General features: G+C 43.2%; 1 protein-coding gene across 2 annotated transcripts in view; it reads left to right on the top strand.

Annotated features, from left to right (window-relative positions):
* The window catches only part of NBEA (neurobeachin), a 609882-nt gene extending 600454 nt beyond the window's left edge, over positions 1-9428 (top strand). For both annotated transcript variants that reach the window (XM_024755508.1, XM_024755505.1), the window contains 4 exons: positions 2124-2225; positions 4567-4763; positions 5552-5703; positions 7562-9428. In XM_024755508.1, the coding sequence (XP_024611276.1) occupies positions 2124-2225; positions 4567-4763; positions 5552-5703; positions 7562-7652 (542 nt within the window). In that variant the 3' untranslated portion in view covers positions 7653-9428. The remainder of the gene's footprint in view (positions 1-2123; positions 2226-4566; positions 4764-5551; positions 5704-7561) is intronic.
* Positions 9429-24343: the final 14915 nt, after the last annotated feature.

Here is a 24343-nt window from a genome sequence, read left to right as displayed (position 1 = left end):
CTGAATGTCATACATCATCAAGAGGTTCATTTTCCGACTCCCCCAGAACTGCACTGAGGTTCACAGAAAAACTCTGCTGTTTTTGTTTAGCTCCAATTCAGAAGGACCAAAGCTTCCCCTGCATATTAGTAATCCCATAAATGAGGTTGAAAATAATAAGAACCATAAGCAATCTTTACTTTGATCTTCTCTCTGAAAGCCACAGACTGTCACGCTGACAATGCTCTCCTTGTCAGTTCTCTGTGGATAGCAGCATCTAACACCTTTGCACTTTTTTTCATCATCCATTTTGAGAATATTGAAACATCTTGTGATAAAAATGAGGTGGAATCTGTTTACTATAAGACTTTTATATTTGGAGTTTCCAAATGCTTGCCTATAAGGAATCTCAAAATTGGACATGTTTGTTCATCCTTCATAGTAATTCCATCACCCAGAAAGCTCTTCTCCTGAGGAAATGACTAGGGAAGAAGGGCAGTGGTGCTATGGTCCTTAGAGGAGAGGTCTCACCTGCACCTCCCTCTGCACAGGGCCCTTTAACCCGTAGCTACATCCATCAGTTGTGATGTGACAGTGACAGAATATTCCTAGGATTTTGAATGATTGTTGGGGTGTGTGACATCTGTCCCTGACAATGAAATGAAATATAGGAAATACGCTTTCCCCCTGCTGCAGGTTCTCCAACTCAAAACCCCTGAATAACATTTTATTTACTTTTCTATAGTTGAAAGAGGGAAACAGTGCTTTCAGGGGCCCTACAAAATCCCCTAATAGTTAAGTTTCACGGTTTATTCAAATGATCTGGGGGAATTGTAATGAAAAATAGAACATTTTAAGCTTTCTAAATCAGAGGTAAACCTTTGAAAAACTTTATTTTCTAATATAAAATATATTACATACATAAGGAAGATTTTTAATATTTTTATACATTTTTTAAATTCCCTGCAGTAGAACTAGATTGCTTTTTACTTTTTCTGTAGCATATAAGGGAAAGGTTTAGAAAACTCTATATAAATTGTATTAACCATATAATTGCAGGATTTTTAATTCATCAGTCTCTCCAAGATAAAATAATCACTTAGAAAAATTAAGGATGATATTACACATAAAATCTTATCAATAATTAATCTTCATTTTGTCAGGGAACTCAGGGCATCTGTGAAGCATAAGTTTATAAATTATATAAATATGTTTCGGACAAATCTAGGACTGCTGACAAATCTAAGAGGATACTCTGCCAATACTCAAACGCATTATAGCAAGATACATAAATATAGAATAAAATGACAAACTAACGTGGACTTTCAGCTCTCCCTCCCATACTCCATCTAAGTAAGAAGTGCCTCAAAAGCAAAATGGAGGCTCACATGATGGATCTGAGGAAACTCACAGAAAACTGTGAGCAGTTCCTGGAGAGACAGAAGACCGGTGGGTCTGAAGGAGGAGATATTGGCAGAGGGGAAGAGTGTTGGGTGCCTTGCCGGGTAGGGCGTTTTAGTTATGTGCCGTCTTCCCAGAATTTTCCACCATCTATTGATGTCTTCCCTCCTGCCACTGTGGGGCAGGGGACCGGAGCACCAGTCTAGCTGCTCAGGGCCGTGGCATCACATCAGAGTAAAGGGAGGGGCTGCCCAGGAGGTGGGCACAAGTGCCATCCCTTTGACATTCACTTCCCCCACTGCCCCCTCTACAGTGGGGGCCGGGGGATTGCAACCCAGGGGGGCAGCTCTCAGAAAGAGCAGTGTCGCCGAGACCAAAGCATAGGATGTTTTTCTGAGAGACAAGATGAGGGAGTGGTGGTTCAACCCCATCCAGAACGTGAGCGCACAGAGGAAAACAGGCCAGCATGCAGGGTCTCGGGCACCAGAAGGGAAAGATCACAGACTCAACAACCAGGTGAAGCAGAATGAACAGAAGAGAAAAACACGGAACTCTTTAAAAAGGCACAATATTCTCTAAGATATAAGAAGGGGTCAGAGAGGTTAAGTAACCGGCTCATGGTCACACAGCTAATAAATGCCCTTACTAAACAATGATTGCTATTTTTAACGTTCAGTTTAATGGAACAGCGCTTCATTCCCGCCACTGGTCTGTAGTGACTCACCGCTGCTGTTCCTTTACAGGTGACTATCCTGCACCGAGAGCTGTCCTCACGGGCCATGACCATGAAGTTGTCTGTGTTTCCGTCTGTGCCGAACTTGGACTTGTTATCAGTGGTGCTAAAGGTCAGAAGACATTTCTTTCATTTTCGGTCTTTAAACACTATACGATTTTCACAAGTTAACCATGATTTATGATTTATTTCCTTTAGGAGGCTCTCCGTAGACAAATGTAATCCCGAGGTTTTTTGTAGCCGTTTAGTTTTATTATTAATACTTGCTAGTACTAATATAAAATAGATATAAAATATCATGTAGTGCTTTGTGTTCACCAGCATTCGAGCCAGAACACTAATAAATTAAACTGCAGCACACCCCTATGATGCAGTCATTACAGATAACATTTAAAAGACAAGGGGAGGGGACTTCCCTGGTGGCGCCGTGGTTAAGAATCCACCTGCCGAAGCAGGGGACACAGGTTCGATCCCTAGTCCAGGAAGATCCCACATGCCACGGAGCAACTAAGCCCGTGTGTCACAACTACTGAGCCTGCACTCTAGAGCCCACAGACCTCAACTACTGAGCCCATGTGCCACAACTACTGAAGCACGCACACCTAGAGCCCCTGCTCCACGACAAGAGAAGCCACCGCAATGAGAAGCCCGCACACGGCAACAAAGAGTAGCCCCTGCTTGCCGCAACTAGAGAAAGCCCGCGTGCAGCCACGAAGACCCAACGCAGCCAAAAATAAAAATATAGTAAAAAAATAAGAAATAAAAAAAAGGAAAGACATGGGGAAGATATCCGTGATGGTGGGGTCCATGGGGGGCTCAGGCTGCTCATCAGACACAGCCTTGGATCCAACCCCCTCCACAAGTCATTTTCTTCTCAAGGCTGGGGACTGTGTAGTGGTAGATGGGAAAGGAAATACGATGACTTAATTCTTTTGACTTTTTGTGGAAAAAGTACTGTTTCGGGAAAAGTCAGGAAACTTGGATTCTAATTCTGGCTGAGATACCAATTCTCCATGGGAGGCTCCGGGGCAGTAAGGAGCCTAATGCTTAGGAGAAACTGAAAGAAAACCAAAGGGGCCGAGTGTGGTGAGGACACCGCGGACGTAAGGAGACAAAGGCTGAAGAGGTGAGGGGCCCCCGCGGCACAAATATTTGCCATTTGTATTTTGTTTTGAGTGTAGTGGGAAGCCATTGGCGTCAGCAAGGCGATGAGGTGATCACCATTGGCGTCAGCAAGGTGATGAGGTGATCGCCATTGGAGTCAGCAAGGCGATGAGGTGATCAGGCTTGGTTTATAGGAGCTTAGTCTGGCCGCTTTAGAGATAATGGGTATAACGTCTGAAGGCAGGGACACTGCGTTTTCCTATTTAAGAATAAATAACCCCGGGAGGGACACATAGGATATTTTCACTAAATGTCTTTTAACGTCTGTCTTAGAAATAACATGTAATATCATTCTGTTCTGTAAAGCAAAAAAAAAGAAAAAAAGGAAAGGGAAGGAAAGCAAGAGACACAATATGCATAGGGAGAAACACTAATTTTCTGTAGATGATGGTTGATACTAGAAGTGATTGCTATTTTTTTTCTCTAACTCTTTGTATTTTCTGGAATGCACATCTATTACTTTAGTAATCAGGAAAACATTTAGGTATAGCCTTATAATGTCACTTGTTTTGTAAAATATGTATCTACTGAAATCAATTGTTTGAAACATAAGAATGTAATTCATGCATGGTTTTATGCAGTTTTTCTGGGGGTTTTGGGGGACAGGTAATACCAAACTACATTAACCAATTATTTGTCTGAACTTGACTACTGAATGTTTTATCTTAAAATTTCTACCTGAGAAAAAATAAGTCACTCCCCATACTACTTTTACATTCTCGCCTCACTCTTCATTTATTTAAAAAAAGAAAAAGTGTTCCTACAGTCTGAATTACTGGATTCCTTTTCTTAATTTTGCCTTTTACATTTTATGTATAGACTATAGAATGGTAAAACTTATTATTTGATAGTATTGTATTTATGTGGTACAATTAAAATTTTGATGATACTAAAGAAAATTAGTGATTGTTTTGATAATTCTCCTGAACTTTCTAAAGAAAAAGTTCTAAACACATATTAAGAGAAAACTTTGACATACAGTCTTTTCTTCTCATGTAATGTATGAACTGTATCCTTTTTTAATGAATATTATCTCATGAAGGAAAAGAGCAACTACTGACCTAGATAAAAAGTTTGGAAGACACGTGTGTGTTATGTAACAGTTTTCTGTACTTGTTCTGTTGAAATCTAACATCAGTGCTTTGCTGTTGCCACCATAGTTCTTTTCTTTTCTACCTTCTTTCAACAAATCTGAGTGTATTATTCAGGTACGGTTTGCAGGTGTGTGGGAGCTAATACGTGACTGGTCGTCACCAATGACTCTGGCCTTTCTGTTCCCCGCTCTGCAGAGGGCCCTTGCCTCGTCCACACAATCACTGGAGATTTGCTAAGAGCCCTCGAAGGACCAGAAAACTGCTTGTTCCCACGCTTGATCTCTGTCTCCAGTGAAGGCCACTGTATCATCTACTATGAACGAGGGCGATTCAGCAATTTCAGCATCAATGGGAAACTTTTGGCTCAAATGGAGATCAACGATTCAACACGGGTAAATCTGCATGTTCCATGCTAACTGGGGACCTAGCCAAGAGGTTATAGATTGACTATTTTACATTAAATGACTCATAATAGAATTTCTCTGGTATCCCGTTAAATGTGTGTTGGTTTGTAAAAGCATATAAATTCATGTTGATTGATGCTTTGAACAAACCCAAAGTTCATTTAATCCCAAGTAACTAACTCAGTGAATTAGACTTCGGAGGTGATGGCTGTAGTTTGATTAGAGGTTAGACCCTTAAGGAGATTTTTTTCCTAATCTCCTCTTACAAACAATTGTTCCTGCGTTGCACTCCCCTGACATTAAAAATGAGTTTATTGTCAAAGAATCTTATCTTCTGAACCCTAGACCAAAATTACGTACCAAATTGCCCATCACTCACAAATGAATTATAATTGCTGGTTTATCATTATTAAAAACAGCTTTTAAATATGCTTCTGCCATTTGTTCTAAAAGTCTTGACATAGCTAGTATTCAGAACTTAACAAAACATCATGTTACTTAATTCTCAAGTTCTTTCTGGATTAGACTGATAATATTCTCTTTGGGACTTCTGTTATTTTGTAACCTAAATTGGTTTTAATAAGATGCTTTGTTTATGTAAGAACTTTGATGAATTCCACATTGGACAGTCTATGGATTGGACTTTAGAAAACTTGGACAAGTGGCTAAAAGTAGAAAATAATGACAAGGGACTTGTATTAAGTGCCTTCCAGTAGTGCCCACTGATCTTTTGGGAAACACTGAGAGAAATGGTTGCTTTTCTGCCTTGTCCAAAGGCCATTCTCCTGAGTAGCGATGGCCAGAACCTGGTGACCGGAGGGGACAATGGCGTGGTGGAGGTTTGGCAGGCCTGTGACTTCAAGCAGCTGTACATTTACCCCGGATGTGATGCTGGCATTAGAGCAATGGACTTATCCCATGACCAGAGGTGAGCCATGTTGGGGAGAAATGTAATCGCTCAAGAACTGTCATTGAAAGTTCTTAACATTTTACCAAGGGTGAAACCTGCTGTGAAGAAGATTCCAGCATGCAGATGGAAGAAACACTAGTGCAGAGAAGGGTAAATTGAGGAGAGGAGTAAGTACTGTAAGAAAGAATTCTGGTAAGAAGGAAACAGAGGAAGAGAATAAGGGGGAAAAAAGAAAGAAATGGGTCTGAAGAAAAACAGGCGCATCTAGACACTGCCCAAAATGTAGAATTATCCCCACCAGCTTCTCTGTTCTCACATCCTTACCTGGTCTCAGACAGGCCTGCCTGGCTTACATTATGTGAAAGAAACACATATTTTTTAGCAGAGTCTCGGCTTGAGGCACACATCTAGCTAAATGCAGCCAAATGCAACGTACAGACTACAGCTGGCCTCTGTTTTAAAAATACGAGGCACTCGTTACTTGAAATAATCTCCAGCACCGCCCCCCCCATTTTCTTATTCACATACCTGCCATTTGTGTTATTTTGCAGTATTTTATGTATTTCCCTAAGACACTATAATCTTTTCTTGGAAAGAATTGACAGGAATGTTAACAAACTAATATGATTTTCTCCTGTTCCTCAATTTGCAACAAGATTTTGTTATTTCCTAAAGTTTGCCTTTGGGTTTATTATAAAGTGAAAAGAATAATTGGAATATGAAGTCTAAATTTCTAAATTTAAAAAATAAAACTATAATCTTAATACGGTAATTTCTCATTTTTTGCTATATATTTAACAGAAATAAGCTTATTAACCAACTTATTTCAACTATGTGTATATTCTTTATAAGAGTATTGGTTTTAAAACAGTATGAATGTTAAGGCTTATATGGTAAATTTAACAAAGCATCTTCACACTATAGTAAAACGGTACTGAAGTCATCAAGAAAAGCAATGGAATTTAAGTTAGTTTGGGGAAGGGGTATTTGATCTGCAGCCCAACCTGTTTTAAAGAAAATTTAAGCAGATTATTATTAGAGTGTTCCAAAAGTGTTCCAAAATGCTGTAGTCCGTATTCATAAATGGGAACGGTTAACCATGTAATTATTTTGTATACATGGGTGTTTCTAAAGTATTTGAAATGACTTGTGTTCTTAAGTAGTTTAAATATTCTCCCGGATATTCTTATTCATTCATGTATTCATGTTGCAAACATTTGCTGCCACCATCATAGATTAAACACTGTGCACAGTCCTGAGGATACAAAACAAGATCACTGACCCCAAAGAGCTCAAATAATCATAATAAATGTATATGAGGGAAGCAGGAGCAGAGGAACAGAAGAAGGAAGTGATTAGCTCTTCTCAAGGGGTGCAGAAGGCAGGAAAGATTTTGTAAGATCTTTATCCTTCACTCGGTATGGGGGAGAGAGTAGATGAGAGAGCATAGGCAAGGCTGTAGTCGTCTTAGTGGTCTCCCAGGAGGAGCGAAGAAAGATACTGTTTCTGTCTCTTTTTCAATCTCATCCTTAATTTCAATTATTGTTGTTTTATGATGTCCTTGATACGTTGGAGCAGTAGCATATACACATGAGTTACAAACTGACAGATAAACATGCAGTGAGGATGCCTACTCAGGAAGTGTTTATCTGATGCGTTGTCTGATCAAAAGTTAATCAACACGTGGTCTGGCAGTCCAGGTGTTTTCAGAATTGATTCAGCTTCTCCTAGGAGAACCAAGAATAAATTTTAATTCCATCTGAGGGCACACAAGAGTAAAACCTGGTGAACTTTGAGATCGTGCTATTGTTTAGTGTAAAGTAGCACCACATCAGTGATTTTGTGTCTCTCTTAACTACCGCCTCTGCTTTTCCAGGACTCTGATCACTGGCATGGCTTCTGGTAGCATTGTAGCTTTTAATATAGATTTTAATCGGTGGCATTATGAGCATCAGAACAGATACTGAAGACAAATGGAGAGCCAAAAGCCAAGTTAAAGCTGAGAGCACAAGTGCTGCATGGAAAGGCAATATCTCTGGTGGAAAAAAACTCGTCTACATCGACCTCCGTTTGTACATTCCATCACACCCAGCAATAGCTGTACATTGTAGTCAGCAGCCATTTTACTTTGTGTGTTTTTTCACTACTGAACACCAGCTGCTACCAAGCAAGCTTATATCATGTAAATTATATGAATTAGGAGATGTTTTGGTAATTATTTCATATCTTGTCGTTTATTGAGAAAAGGTAGTAGGACGTGTCACAAGAGACTTTTGACAATTCTGAGGAACCTTGTGTCCAGTTGTTACAAAGTTTAAGCTTTGAACCTAACCTGCATCCCATTTCCAGCCTCTTTTCAAGCTGAGGAAAAAAAAAAAAAACACGTTTGATACTTTGTACATCAGATGCATCTTATTTAAAGGGATACTTTTGTAAAAGTAAAACCTTGTATAAAGAACAAAACATTTCTTAATTTTATTGTGGAGTTACAACTTGCATGTTCTTTAATCCTGAAGTCTTGATGGAACAGGTGCATTGACACTAGGAAATAGTAAGATCTGTGCAAGGACACAGCTTGTATGAAAGGACTGAATTTGGGCTCAATCAGTAATTTTTGACATTTTCACCAAAATACATAGTTTTGCACTTTTAAATCTAAATTCATCCCTTCTAAGTGAAATTTGCTCATAAAGCATTTGAATACTAAGCCATTATTTGCCATTTTGGTACTTGATACAAAGAAAATTCAGCCCTAACCTTCATAATTTGAAGACACAGCAGAAAGGGGGCTTAGGGATGAGGTCCTGGTTTTATTGTATAAATAGGAGTCCCGACCATTTAGTTCCATAGTAATGACTTCCCAACTCCTGGACAACTCTTCCAGAATCATCCTGCTGGCTTAGCGTGTGTACATTAGGGGAGGAGAATCTGATGCTAACTTTTTTGCTGTTTTTTTTTCCCCCTCTCTCTCTCTCTCTCTCTTTGGTTCTTGAATAGCTTAGTTTCTTTAATAATAAGTCAGACTTTATTATAACAATAACTGGCGTTATTCTTTTAGGTTCTTGTGAAATTTTCACCTAAAGCCACATTCTTAGCCTAAGGCACTTCATCTTTTATGATATACAATGATGGCTATCAAATGATTTTCCATACACTGTACTGATCAAGTTATACACCCAGGGGTATATACACTTTATTCATGTTTCTTCTTTGTATATTTGGTGACTGTATCGTCATAGATATGTACATATTGTGTCGGTAGGGCTATGAGGCATGTTACAGGAATGTAATTTTCTCAGAATTTACACTCACTTGCAGTCATTTATTTAAAAAGATAAAAACAAGATAATGGGTTCTTTGTATTGGCACTTTGCACCAGAAACATATCATTATTTATTGATGTGATTACTTATTTGTTATCCACCTTGTACTAGTAAGTTTTAGCACTGAATTCCTTCTTCACTGTTGTTTGTATTTATGAGATTCTGAAATTCTGGGGAATCGGCGTAATGATTAATTTATTCATCACCAGGCTGTAAGCAATATCTTGAGTTTGTAGCTTAGAATTGGGAGGATAATGAACATCTGGAAGACAAGTTCATTTCATCTTGAGATCATGGTGAAATATTTTGGATATATAAATTCCTTAAGCTATTGTAACCATGTTTTATTGCAAAGATGTAAAATATGCCAGATGTGTGTGAGTTGGAAATCAAAAAAAGACAAATAAAATATGCAAAGAATTCACTGATTTTTTCACATTTCATTGGACACTTCACTTATGTGCATTCATTATGTTGTCATACAAGTTTAAGAAATCAACGTCACCTCATATAAAGGCCTAGAGCATCTAAGAACATGAAATAGAGTCCTAATGAGGTTCTGTAATTTGCTGAAACATGAGCTTCTCTGCTTGACCATCTGGCAGGGATTTGGGGCACCAGTGACCACAGGGAAACAGCTCTTGTTATTTCTTCTGCACAGTCCACTTTTGGGGTTATTTTTGTTTCATTTCAAAGAAACTAAATGCAGGTGAAGGGTGTAACAGTCCATTACATGAAAGTTAGCAAATCGTGCTATTTTCATTTGAACCACGCTTTCTAGAATTTATCGTTGACCAGGCACGACGCAGGCGGGAGTGGAGGAGCTGCTGACCAGAGCAGGCAGGTAACAGGAGCTGGGCTGAGGGGGCTCCGGACGGGCCCAGGGAGCAACAGAACCACAGGTAAGCTTCCATCTGCATTCTCGGGACAAAAAGGACACAACCATATAGTAGCCTGAGAAAGCCTTGCTACTGTCACTCTCCCTCCTGGCCCCAAACCAGACGTCTGTCAGTCATCCTCAGCCCGGCTGGCTCCCTCAACCTAGCCCTTCTCACAGCCCATCCATCACTCCTCAGGCTGGTCATTACCTCAAGGCCTCTTTAAACCGACTGCCCCACTTCCAGAACCATTGCCTGGACTGTCACCAAGACCTCTTGACCAGAATCTGGGCCTCACATCAGAACCCTCCCACCGTACTCCATGAGACTGCTGCCTGAGGGTCTGACTACACCACCAGCCCAGTCATCCCACTGCCCAGCACCCTGCCATGGCTTCCTTGTGTTCCTAAACTCTGGTGGGTGAAAAATCACCTGGGGAGCTTATTTCTATGAGCAGAATCTAGGGCCCCATCCACCCAGGTGATTCTGATGTGGGTCACCCCTGGGCACATTGTTGACAACATTAATGTAAGGGATGAAGCCCAGACTCAGGAGAGCACAGAAATCCTCCAGGAGGGAAACAGTCTCATCTACCCCGCCCTTTGACACCCTGCACCTCAGGCAAACCCACCTACTACCAGTGGCTGAGATCTACCCTGTGCCTTGGTTCTTAGTGTGTTCCCTGCCCAGAGAACTCCTCTTTATCTGCACCACCTGGTGGCACTCCTTGCTGCAAATTGACCTAAACCAATTTGCTCATTCACAGGCTTTTTGGCAGGTGAAGGTAGTCTCCAAACCCCACATCTTCACTATGTTATAATGAAAACTATTTTCAGGATCAATTTCTGCCACATTGTAGAAACACATCTTCAGCAAACACGTTTTAGCAAGCAAGCAAGCAAGCGTGAGACCATTCACAGAAGTCTTCTGTGAACTTGGGAAGTCCAGCGCCTTTTTCGGTGATCTGACAATCATTGTACATGGAAGATACACTGGAAGCAGATGCACTGGTCATCTGGAAGCAGGATCCCATTAGTCTTGTAATGCCATTGGCAACCAGACTCCTCCAACCCAGTCATTTAGGAATCAAGCCTTGGGTACCACCCCAAGAGTACAGGCTAAAGACCTCGGTCGATTCTTATACCCGGGCTATGGAGCAGTAGGAAAAGTCTCCAAAATACTGTAGCCAGTGTAGATTGAATTCACATCTATGAAATACCATTAATTTCATCAGTGATGCTAATGAAGGAGTCAGTAATTTCCCCACTGAAAAGTCAGTCTTAACATTCACTATCCTAACTAATAAAGCTTCTGGTCTCCTTCGGGATAAGGAAGCTGTAGCTCTGGCCCTTGACTTTACGTTGAGGCTCTACTATTTAAATGATCTGGAGTGTAAATTTCTGATCAGGGAAACTGGCCCCTAGCGTGCAGAGAACATTAATACATACTATCACATTGCCTATACTGCGTATTTTAAAGTAAATTACAACATCATCACACTTCTACTTATTGTCATAGTTGCAGCTCAAGTGTCCCCTCCTCTATGTGGCCTTCCCTGACCCCTGGGTTAGCTTTCTCATACCTGGCATGTCCCTGTCACTGCAGAGCAGTGTATTGTCATAGCTTACTAGCCTCTCCTGTCTTGTGACTGTGAACTTCTTGGCAATGGAACTCTTTTATCTTGGATCCTTAGGGCAGTGTTGGATTCAGAGTAGATTGTCAGTAAATGTAGCTTTAACAAATGTATAGATGAAGCCCAGACCCCTGGGCAAATTTGGCAGGAATATTCAGGGGTCCTCCCTCTTCCCACTGCCCTGACACCCAAAGCCGCAGGTTGCCTCTCCCGCCCTGCACTGTGGTCCTTCCAGAGAGCTCCATTCTCCAGTTACTGTCACAGCCAGTTCTAGGTATTTTTGACGTTAAGTTTCTTTGCTGTAAGCATCTTTGCCCCAAACATTTTTGCCACATAACTAATTGGCCATAAGGCAATTTTGCTGTAAAAGATAAAATAATTAAAAATATAAGAGGGACATTAAAAAGGACATCGTGAAACATGAACAATGAGTAACAAAATTAAGAGGACTTTATTGCAAAATACAAATAGTTGAATACATTTAAAATGTGCATAGATTCATGGCAATACTGCTCAAATAACTGATTTTACTTAGGAGGTTTTACCTAAACACTTGTCTCCCAAGTCTTACATTCATAGTATTTTACTTTTTTTTTTTTTTTTGCTTTTTGATTTATCTCCTTCAGCATTGCACTTTTTCCATAAAGTGTCTTTTTTATATAAAAAGTTATTTTATTTATTTATTTTTGGCTGTGTTGAGTCTTCGTTGCTGCACGCGGGCCTTCTCTAGTTGCCACGAGTGGAGGCCACTCTTAGCCGCAGTGTGCGGGCCCCTCACTGCAGTGGGCCCCCCTGCCGCTCAGCTGTGGAGCACAGACTCTAGGCGCACAGGCTTCAGTAGTTGTGGTGTGTGGGCTCAGCAGCTGTGGCTCGCGGGCTCTAGAGCGCAGGATCAGTAGATGTGGTGCACGGGCTTAGTTGCTCCGCAGCATGAGGGATCTTCCCGCATCAGGGCTCGAACCCGTGTCCCTGCATCGGCAGGCGGCTTCTCAACCACTGCGCCACCAGGGAAGTCCCCATAAAGTGTCTTCCTTCATTAAAAGATGTATCAGCCATCAGTTTCTAAATACTAGGATGCTATTTGTCGAGCTTTGTACTGGGTAGTGAAAGCCTTCTACACTGCTGTGTGCGCTGCCGTATTGTCACGTGTCGCACGTCCGCTGATAGAAGTTCCAGAGTTCTATGGGAGATGTGGGTCCAACTCTGCACCTTCCAGGCCCTCGGCCTCTTTCTCCTCCAATGTAATGTGTTTCAAAATAAGGAATGCAACTCTTGGGGCCAATCATCACCATCTGTCATGATTTTTGTATTATACGTGTCAAACCGAAGGGTCAGTTAGTTTATCTTTTACGACAAAATTGCCTTACGGCCAATTAATTATGCAGTGAAAATATTTGCGGCAAAGAGGTTTACGGCCAAACTACGGGACCCGGTCGTAGCCGTGGGCCTTTCCCGTCAAGGTTCAGGGACTCGCCGATGATAGCAACGCTCAAGGCTACAAAAGAAGGGGTATTTAAGTGTTTAAATTTCTGCTCCCTACCCCACCTTCATCCCGTCGGGAGAAGCGGAGCTGACAGATGATTTGAGGTAAGAGCTTCTCCTCATATTCTGGGCCTTTCAGGCCGCTGAAGGGCAGGGTCCCGTTACTGGGCTCCTCTGGAAGTGACTTTTTAGTCCTCTCGTCAGTTAAAATGGGGCTAATAGTATCTGCATTGTGTTGTTTACAGCATAAGTCAAGCTTCAGTAGAGCTCGCTCGGCAGGTGGCCGTCACCTTCCACGGTCTAGGGCGTGTTTCGTTTCCGTCTGTTTGGCATCCCTTTCCCTGTTTATCTGCTGTGGATCTTCTGGGGGTAATTTTTCCTCCTCTACGTGTCATGTGACTTTTTTTTTTTTTTTACTGGGACTCGACCCCTGGGGACCTCCTGGACCCATCCCGGTCCCACCATGTCACCTCCTTTCTGATGACCCTAGTGATTGGGTCACCCTAGTGACCCAAGTTGATCAAAGCTGTATTTTTTGGTGCTTGAGATCAAATCAAAGCATCCTTAATTAATACAGTTCCCTGCCTCTAGCTCCCTATCTCTGCTTAGAAAAATGTGACAAATTCAAATTTGGTAGTAAAGCTAAGAATATTCCTTGCCTGTGTATGACCGCATGGTCTCATGTTTAGATAAAGATCCAAGGGAAACCCCTGCTTCCATCCATCAGCAAGACATGGAAAAGAATGCTCTTGGCAGCTTTGTGCCCAGTAATCAAACATAGATGTTGGTTTAAAAATACCAGCACAAGAGAGTACGTGTTCCATGTTATGTAAAGTACAAAGACTGGTGAAACTGATATGTGCTGTCAGAAATCAGAATTGTGGTTACTCGATGGGAGGTCATGACTGGTGAGGGCCACGCCGGGGCTCCTGAGCGCTGGAGGTCTGTTCTGCCATGTTGGGCTCCTTCTCAGGAGCTGCGTGTGTTATGCAGGTCCGTTCACCTTGTGAACATTCACTGAGCGGCCCAGTGAAGTTTTGTGTCCTTTTCTGTGTGTATGTTATACTTCAGTTAAAAAATGTTCTTTTAAAACTTAAAAATATGCCTGGCCTCACACTGGCTTCTGCAACCACTCTGAATTTTTCAGCCCTGAGCCAGTCCTGTGCTCAGAGCCGGTGACCGCCATCTCTGCTTGCCCCTTTCTCCTGTGGTTTTTAGGTCTTCCATCTTGGCTGCCCTGTCTTGATGAGCACTCTTTTTTTTTTTTTTTGCTTGACTCCATATCACCTCCTCTGTGAAGCCCCCCTCCCTGTGTAGTTGGTGCCCATCTCTCAGTGCACGGGGTTGCTTGCACACACCCCTCCTTTTGTACCATCTCCCTGTATTCTCACGGCTCACTGACACACATCTCCCTTCCACTACATGACAACAAAACTGCCAGGGTTTTTCCTTTTGGCGTTGCAGGCATTTAGCACAAAACTGCGTTGTCACTGTCATTTATATGTCTGTCTTTTCCACTGGACTGTAAACCGACATGCTAAGCCCTTGAAACTGTTGATTGAATGAATGTATAAACCAATGAGTAAGTAAATGCATGGGTCGTGTGGGAAAAAAAACAGTAAGCTTGAGACTTGAAGACTTGGGTCGGAGCCCTAGCTCCCCTGCTCGGTGACCTTGGGCAGGTTATGGAAACTTTGTAAGGTTTGGCTCTTCAGGTGTACAATAGAGAAAGCCCTGTGCAGGCTGCATTTTTTCCAACTCACAAAGCGCTGCCTCTCTGTGAGGTATTCCCTCGAACAGAGAAGTCCTCAGGTGCCACGATGAGTGTTTTGATGACGTGGCCAAAACTCACAGGAACAGCTGTGCGTGTTTTTGAATGGAATCTATGCTCTCTGTGGGAGAGGCAGAGCCAGCAGCTTCCTGCCACCACCTGCAGACATAAATCTGGATTTCAGTTCTGGTTAGCACCTAGTAAGACAGAAAGGTTTTGTTTGTTTGAGTTCTGTTCTTCTGGGGTGCCCCTTCCCGATCACACAGAAACAAAACGGGAGGCCACTCAACACGGCTAGGAGAGCCTGCTTCTCAGCAGGGCCTCCTCTGAGTGTTCATTCTTTTGGATGATGAGCTGTTTTCCCTGTTGGTGATTAGAGCCAAAACCCTGGTAGGAAAACCTGTGGTTAGAAGCTCGGAGGCCTCTGTACAGACTTTCCTCCCCTCTGTATGGCAAGAGGTTCCCACGGGGGTTATTCTGAAGGCAGAATGGCCTTGGGCTTCACGGTCTGAGCCAGCGCCCCTCAGGCTGGTGACCTCAGGAAGAGTCAAGCTCTCCATGCCCAGAGCAGGGGGTAGGGCTGGGGGTGCCAGGCCACGGGCCCAAGGGGAGGATCCCTTAAGGGTGTTGTTGAGGGGCTGCAGAGGTCATCTGGTCCTCTCAACTCCTCTGTTCTACTAGGTTGTTGATGGCCAGATAGGTCATGACCTCTGCCTCAGTTGGCCACACAGGCAGTAAGTAAGGAAGTGAGAACAGGACTTGCCGATGGGGCCGGGGTTTGGGGCACTTGTACCCCCTCTGCCCAGGCTCAGCAAGCCCTTTCCCTGACTCTCAGGACTGGATGGAGGGGAATGTGAGCAGGGGACCCTCCCAGGAGCAGCAGGGGGTTTTGAGGGAACCTGTGTTCTCTGTGGGCGGGGCTGAGCCCGTGGCTTCCCCTGCCTCCAGTAGAGACATATGTTTGGATCTAGTGCTGTTTAACCACCGGGTCCTCCTCCCCTGCCCTCCACCCAGCACCCAGGGGTGGAGAGTCTGGGATGAGGGAGGCCCTGGGCACGCACTGCCAGTATCATCGGCTGCAGGCAACCAGGGTCTGTCCCCGCCATAGGGCAGGGGAGGGGTGGGCCCTGTGCCCTCCCACGTAATGAGGCCGGCACTTCGAAAGCCTCATCTGAAGGCCCAGGATGAAGATGTCATTGGTCTAAAGTGAAATCGAAGGCCAGAGATCGAGCTTGTCCTAAAGCTAGCATTGCTCAATTATTCTTATTCTGAGATGATGTCTTCTATATGGGCTAAACATTTCCTTTCAAATGAAATTATGGAAACTGTAGATAATCGTTTTTCACGTCTTCCTTGATCAAGTAAAGTTACCGCCTGAAATGTTTTTGAAATATTGTTTTCTGAAATCCTAGCAGAGGCTGGGTAGAGGGGGTATAAGTACCCCAAATCCTGGCCCCATGGGCAAATCCTGCCCTCACCTCCTTCCCAGGGTCACCAGAAGGAGAGGGAAGCCCCAAGGGTCTTGGAGAAGGGCCTCCCCTCCATCAGCCAGGTTTCTTACTTACAAGCAGAGAAAACCAGTTCTGGGTAATTGAAACAGAAGAGTGATTTGTGGGAGAGGTACCGGAAAGCCATCTCCATTTCAGGCTGGATGGTAGACCAGGCTCCCTGAAGGCCCTTCCCAAATAAAACAACTACGATGTTGGATCAAATACTAAAACCCTGTTTTAAATGCATTGCTGAGCTGGCACAAAAGGAAAGACCCCACCTCCCCACCCCCCCAGAGGCTAAGCACCAAGGGAAAGTGGAAGCCCAGGTCACCTGCCAAGGGTTGTCTCGGGAAGAAAGGAGATGAGGCAGCACTGCCCCTGGCCCAGGGGTGGCCCGGAGACCCCCAAGCACTCAGCAAGTGCAGGTTCTCACCGAGAGCATCGTGGGTGTTGCAGGGCTTTGTTTGTGTGCTGGTTTGTCATGCTTGCTTTTCGTTTTATGTGAGAAAACGGGAGACCTTTGCTGTCCTCACGGAGATGGAGTAGTTGAAATGACTGGCCGAGGGTGAGAATGATAACATTCACAAAGCACATGTCCATACGCAGGGATTTAAAAATAGAGAACAGTAGGAAGTAGGAAGAAAAGCAACTATGCTAACCAAAATGATGATCACAGCGGCTGTGATTGAACTTCACATTCCTCTGGAGTTTCAGGCAGCGCCAGCCAAAAACAAAAGAGGGAAGCAGAGCACCTACAGTGACTGATGGCTGCCAGCCCCGTTGAGTGCCCACTGGGTGCCCATGTTGTTTGGTGACTGAAACGCACTGTTTCTTATCGTCAGAACAGCCACATAAGGTGGACATCATCATTCCTATTGTTCACAGAAGGGGCCTGAGAGGCCAGTGATCTTGTCGAAGGCCACACACAAAGCTTTCCTCACAATAAACTTGGAATTAATTCCTCTTTATATGTGGGACACCAAGGAATCAAAGGAGCAATGGTTTTATAGCACACGCAAGTGCAGTTTTTATTTGACGTTTTCTTTAGTAGCCAAGTTCTGTGCAAGAACCTGGGTTCGGAGCAGGGGTGACAGTGCAGTGGGGAGACTCAGGGGCCACTCCCCACTGCGGTCCCAAACATGACAGTTGTGAGGAATGCAGGAAGATGGCAATCCAGGTCTCTAATTCCATGGTGCTGCAGCGTGGGGTCCTGAAAAGGCTGTGTTGATGCTCATATTTTATTTTTAAATAAGCTATATCCAAACGGTTGCACCTGTAGTTAAATAACTATATTCCAAACTAGTCCCCAGTCTCTGTTCTTGCTAAGAGCGGTGTAGGGCCCAGCTGAGGCTCCTCAGTCCTTTCAGCTGCTTTCTTCACGTAGGAGGATCAGGAAAGAAGGTCCAGGCTGATATAATTGTCCCGGGCAGGAGACGTCAGGCCCGAAGGAACTGGTTTCAGTTCAGAAGGAAAACAGACAGGGGTGGAGTAGAGAGGGGAGGGGAGAGAAGGGACCCCCTCTGGGAGAAGGGCAGTGTCTGGCTCCAGCTGAAGGGCTGGGAACTGGGTCCGGGAACTTCCCCCTCTTTGCTCCCCTTCCTCTCCTCCCCCTCCCCCTTTCCCCCTTCTCTTTCCCTTCCCCCCACCATCCTCTCTCTCCTGATCCCCTCACCACATCCTTCTCCTATCTGCTTAACTGTGTCTTTCCACCCCACCCTTATTCTGCATGATTCTGTAGCCTATTGAAGTAGATTGGAGCCCAAAACTGCTTTGAGGAGACATGAAAAAACTAAAATGACGGGAATTAAAGGGAGATCTTTTGGGAAGGGTTTGAAACCAAGAGGGGAGGTGATCAGAGCACTTTCTAAACATAAACACCTGCACTTTTGTTCAACTTGAGACCTAAAGACAGTATGTCTCTATTTTACGTAAGTGCATGTCAAGGTATAAATGAATACGACTTCAGATTGAATTCTGAAAAGTCAGTATTATACCAACAGAAATACCACAACCCTGTTTTTCAATAGCATACGGGAAGCCAGAATCCCAAAGCCAGCCGGTCTTGTGATCACCACTTCAGTACAGTTGCGGGCACAGTGCAAGGAGCAGAGGGGGACCCCTGTCCAGGGCTGGCACTGGGGTAGGCTGCCTGCAAGAGGTGGTGACAGGAAGCTGAGACCTGAAAGATGGGGGTTTTAGCTGAGAATAGGATGTGAGGAAGGAGAGGCAGTAACCTCCCACTCTTGGGGAATTGCTACCCCTTGGGTGTCATGGTCTCACAGGGCGTGTGCAGGCAAAGCCAGGGGCTCCTCAGGAAGCACGTGGCTCTTAGCAGGTGCACAGACAGTCAGAAGAGGTAGCTCAGTTGGGCAGTTCTGAAAGCGGGTATTACATGGTGCCCAACTCAGCCCTCATAACTTCAGGAGCATCCCAGGGCACGTGGGATTCAGGCAGCAGAGTCTCTGCTGTGTCCCCCAAATCTGAACATATGGGTTTCCTTTAGGGACTCAGAAATGAATATTGGAGCCTGCAGGTGCGTGTGTTGAGGGGTGAGTTGTTGGTTTCCTCTTAAGTTTCACTAATAGGTTGTAATGAAGGTGGAAACAAGCCTTGTCTTTCTGGTTATGAAAGTGCGTTTTCCTCCTTGTCACTAGCATGGACTTCATGGGCCTCCCGACAGGAGCCTCCTACCTGGTCCTGTGGGGGGATGGCAAGCACAGAGCTTTCCGAGGGAGCTTGCCCCGTGGTTGGACAGATCTGAAATGTTTCGCTCTTCTTCTTACAAAAAAAAAATCTACTTCATTGAAACCTACAACCATGCCCCTGGCTCTGACCCTGGAAGCAGAACAAACAAGTACTGGATAAAATGAACAATTCCACTGGTACCAGGAGCCCCAGTTTTCCTTAGAGAGTATCTGTTTCTTACGGGAGGGACCTCAACATCAAAACCATCCCAATTAATTAATAGGAGAATACCATCTTCCTACTTAATTTGACAAAGGGGCCTCCAACCAGTTCATCTAAATGTGAGACCAGATCATCTATTTATGAACTGAAAATGAGGGACCTAGAAAGAAAAAAAAATCCCTATTTCACAGAACCTCAAATATCTATCTACAAAGTAAGAGGATCATGAGTGTTTACATTGATTTTTGTAAGTAGAATGCAGATTTTATAAGAGCATTAATGTTTGATCCATAGACAGGCCAAGGAGAAATGCAACGTTGTTGCATTATCCGCCTCAGATTTTCTACATAAGGTGAAAGGCAGTGTGGAACTTCTCCGTGTCTGGGAATGAGATCCAGTTGTTCCTTATATGCTATGATGAGAAATCCAGACCTGAAGTTCTAAGGAGAAAATTGGCACAGATTTAGAGTGGGAGCTATTGAAGTAAATGAAAAGGCATGTGAGATATTGGCATATGGATATTGGGGTAACCCTTTGAGAAAATTGAGAAAAAGATTATACTTTGAGCTTATAAGGAAAGGCACATAATTGAAGGAGTAAACAGAAGTAAAAATTTGGGCAAAAATCAGAGCAAACCATTTCGACTCTTTTTTGGGAATATGGAGGTTTAACTATTCAAAAACCATGCCGCTACAAAACATCTAAAAATGTTGGAGTCGACAAAAACCTAAGGGAGGTCACTACAGGCCCAAAAAAAACAAAACTGAGTCATGAATCCAGAGAGCTATATTTTATGAAAAATGCTACTACTCTAAGGTCATTTGCCAATTCCCAGTTTCCAAAAAAAGAAAAAGAAAGCGAGCCAGTAAACAGTTTAAATACAAAATTTCTTTTCTTGGGACTTTGTTCAGTTTTAGGCGGTTGATCAGATGGGGAAAGTGACCAGGTCCCAGACTGGACAGTTGTCCTGGATCAGTCAGCCTTCAGGATTGTCAGCAGGGAATCTCTCCTTCCACAACATCCATTACTAAAACGTACCACAGCCCCCTATACCCCTAATGCCATCTTGTTTATTAGCTGAAGAAACTCAAACTCTAGGTTTCCCTTTGCCATCTGTTGTACATTGCAAGTTATGCTTAGGCAAAAAAAGAAAAAAATTAGATGTAGTAAACTCAGGAGAAGCTTCTTGGATGTTGTATTTGATGTTACCTCCAACCTGCTCAGACTTGTTTTTGTTTCTGGTCGTTACCAAACCAAGAACTGGAGGACTGAGACTCATGTACACGGAGGGAAGTCCTTTTAGGACCAGGGAAAGGAAAGTGCTTATAAAAGCACCCCTGAATGCCTGCAGTTGGAGGGATGTGAAATGGCATCACACAGGGAGGGTTTTGGCTCAAATAGGGGATCTGTTTTCTGATGGACCCCAGTCAGGAACTGCTCTCATGCTGAAGAGCTAGTGAGGTAGAGCAGACTATCAACAGGCCAGAACAGAGAATCGTCCGGCTGACTGAGAAGGAAACAATGACTAGCCAATTTTAAATGTTCAGCAGAAAATACAGCAAGGAGGAAATCCCCTTAGAAATAATGTTTATAAGATGGCATTCTGAAAATGAACCCTAACAATTACACAACTATGGACTGAATTCTCATGCATGAAAAAACATCCTGACATACAAACCTGCCATTGCGATATGGGCTGCACTGGGACAAAAGCAGGGGGACTTACACGAGGGTGAAGGTGGCAGAACTTATGTCTCATCAGAGTAACACCCTAAGTCACACCTGGTGAAGGGTTTTGACCCATTTTTTAAATCAAGCAAGAAATAGAGGCTAATTTTATAATTCCACTGCCTTATTAGTAGTATTTTTTACGTTATGTGACTATGGTTTTCATTTCCAAGTGTGGGTCCAGCCATCTAATCTTTCATTTCTTACCTAAAGTCTTAAGTTCAAGAAATTCTCCACATTTTGTCATAGAGGCCTCTGTACAGACAGGAATTTATGGCACCATTAAGGGCAAGCATCCGGTTCCCTAGATGGGGTGAAACTAGGGAAGTATCCCCCAGCCAGGAGTCTCCAACAGAGCTGTATTAATCAGCTCAGGCTGCCATAACAGAATACCCCAGGCTGAGGAGCATAAACAACAGAAATTAATTTTTTCACAGTTCTGGAAGCTAGAAGTCTAACATCAGGGTTAGGGTTGTTTTCTTTCTTCCTGGCTTGTAGACAGCCGCCCTCTTGCTGTGTCCTCACATGGCCTCTTCTCTCTGCGTGCTGGGGGGAGGGGGTGGGGGATGGATTTCTGGCATCTCTTCTTATTCCTATAAGGACACCAGTCCTACTGGATTAGGGCCCACCCTTATGACCTCATTTATCCTTAAATGCCTCCTTAAAGTCCCCATCTCCAAATACAGTCACATTGGGGTTAGGGCTTCAACATGTGAATTTGGGGAAGGTACAATTCAGTCCAAAACAAGACTATTGCTGTATGGAAGGTCATTTGTGACATTCAAGCATATGACAAAACCCCAGACTTGTATATACCTCCCAGTTGAGAGGAAAAAGCATTGCCTTCGCCTTCACAAGACATGGCTTTGAATCATCTACAACTTATCTGCTGTAGTGATCTTGGGCAAGTTCCTTAACAGGGTTTTTGTGAGGGTCACATAAGATATGTGAAAATGTATAGTCCTAAGCCCTACAAATGGAAGAAAACTAATACATTATAGTTCAATAGGACTTTTTGATCATTCTGTATGCTCACAATCAAATAATGTGACTGGGTAGGGTCAAATAAGGAACTTATATGGCTACAGTATGGGTCATTTTAGGAAAAAGCAACTTGAATCGATTTCCAGAGTTTTTCAGGGTTAATTTTCTCATTTTGGTTCCCTTGTACCAAAATATGAATAGCTCTACTGCCAAAAATTATGTCCTTTGCCCTATTTTCCAAAGCTGTCTTCCTTCTCCTTCCAAAAGTGAAAAAGGATTAGGATTAACAGTTAGACAAACTAGTATGTATGTGTCTTTCATGGAGAAAAAGCAGAATTCACTTACTCAGTTAGTCATTTTTCTAACAATCAAACACTCTGTCCTGAAGCCCTTTAAACTGGATATTGTGTTGAATGATGTCACTAATGTTAATTGACAGTTTGCTGGAAACTGTCTCTTAAAAACTTTCAATTTCTGTTCAAGACCTGTTTATTTTGTTACAGAATTAGAAATCAAGGAGAAACTTCCAGAAAGAAAAAGTGTGTATGTGTGTGTGCATGCATGTGTTTTGGCTTTTATACTAGGAAGGTCATTTGCAAGAGAGAGACAAAAAAAAGAAGAAACAAGTAGAAATGAAATTAGACCTGTGTTTATACAGTTCTCCACATTGGCCCAGGACTTATTTTTGAAAGTTTGTAAACTAGCCTTCCAGTTTAAATTGAATAAGTAGGTGCAGCTGAGTAAATGGGGAGCCGCCAGTTTGCGACCATGTGTTTTCACTTTAAAATTACATTGAAGAGGAACAGAGGGGGTTAGAAACGAAAATAAGAAAGGGAGATATAAGACAGGCTGTGTTTAAAGGGAAAATGTGAGAAAACGAAGAGTCAAAACAGAAGTACTCTTTGCTTGGCCCAAGGGGCCCGAGGCTGCTCCACCCTGATAGCAGAGAAAGAACAGCCTTCTCAGAGCCCTCCCTCCAGACCTGGCAACGGATGCAGGAACCTGCCAGGCAGGGAACCCCACACACCGAAAGGCGGGGTGCTGGCACGGGACTATAAAAGGTCAGGAGACATTCTGGATGGTCTGGACTAAAGACATGTCCATCCAGGAGGGAGTCTCCCCCTAGTGTCCCTGGGGCAGAACCAACCCCCAGTATCTGAGGATGTAACCATATTTGGAGATAAGGTCTTTAACAGGGCAAGGTCTGGAGATAAGGTCTTTAACAGGGCAAGGTCTTTAACAGTGATTGAGTTAAAATGAGGCTGTTAGGGTGGGTCCTAACCTGATTGGACAGCGTCCTTATAAGAATAGAGCCAGGGGTGTGTGCTCACAGCCGAAAAGACCATGTGAGGACACGGAGGGAAGAGAGCCATCTGCAAGCTGAGAGAGGTGTCAGGAGAAACCAGCCCTGCTGGCACCTTGATCTTGGACTTCCAGCCTCCAGAACTGTGAGAAATAAGTTTCTGTTGTCTAAGTCGCGCAGTCTGTGATACTTTGTTAGGACATCCCCAGAAAACTAACTGGGTGCTGAAGAAAACCACACCCACAGCACCCATTAAAGGGGGGTTGTTTTCTTGCCAGTACCAACATGGAAAGAATCACGTGGCTTCTCACTTTAACACCAGGGGAATTGCTTCGTTTCTGCCTCCTTAACTGTCCAGGGCACATTGTAAGAGCCATCTGGACACTGTAATCACTTCTGGGAGATTCTAAAAGACTTCCTTCAACTTATCCCAATAATCTGCAACATCCCTGTTAAGGATTAAATTATGCCCCCCCACAAATATGTTGGAGTCCTAACCCCCGTACCTCAGCAAGTGACTTTATTTGGAAATAGGGTATTTTTTTTTGTTTTAATGGTAATTTACTTGTCATTGTAATTTATGACAAACCAAAGTACAATTTATTCTGAATGTTTTCCAGAAGTCTTTCTTCCAAAAAGAAAAACAAAGAGCATTTAGTATTATAAAGAATTATATTTAAAGGCAACCAATGTAAAATCCATTGACCTCTTGAGGGTACCTGAAATATAATTAAACTACAATCATCAAGGCTTTTACAATTCATAATTCTAAACAAGAGTATTATTTATAAAGAAGTGCAAATTGACTTCAACTTTCAACTTTAGTTAAATGAAGACACTCAGCATTCTTCCTGAATAATAGTTTTTCACATTCATGCTTTCATCTATTAACAATCATTTTGTAATGAAACAGTCTTCATCTACTCTTATCCCAGCTCTTGTGATGATTTCTAAATGTAGGAAGGCCTGTGAAACATAAGGTGCTACACTTAACCTGGTTGGCCTCAGTACCATGAATTTTTCTTCTGCTGAAGTTTTAAGTGACTATATGTTACAACCAAGTTCTTTTGAGATAAAGCTTCAGCTGCTGTCAGGAACCATAAACGTTACTCTGGAACAGTTACTCTTCTGTTTGAACTTCATTACTACAGAGGAAAAA

Source organism: Neophocaena asiaeorientalis, unplaced genomic scaffold (assembly GCF_003031525.2).
Source record: "Neophocaena asiaeorientalis asiaeorientalis breed wild unplaced genomic scaffold, Neophocaena_asiaeorientalis_V1.1 scaffold59, whole genome shotgun sequence".
Taxonomy (NCBI): Eukaryota; Metazoa; Chordata; class Mammalia; order Artiodactyla; family Phocoenidae; genus Neophocaena; species Neophocaena asiaeorientalis.
The sequence above is the reverse complement of the archived record's forward strand: the minus strand, read 5'-3'. Positions and strand labels throughout refer to the sequence as shown.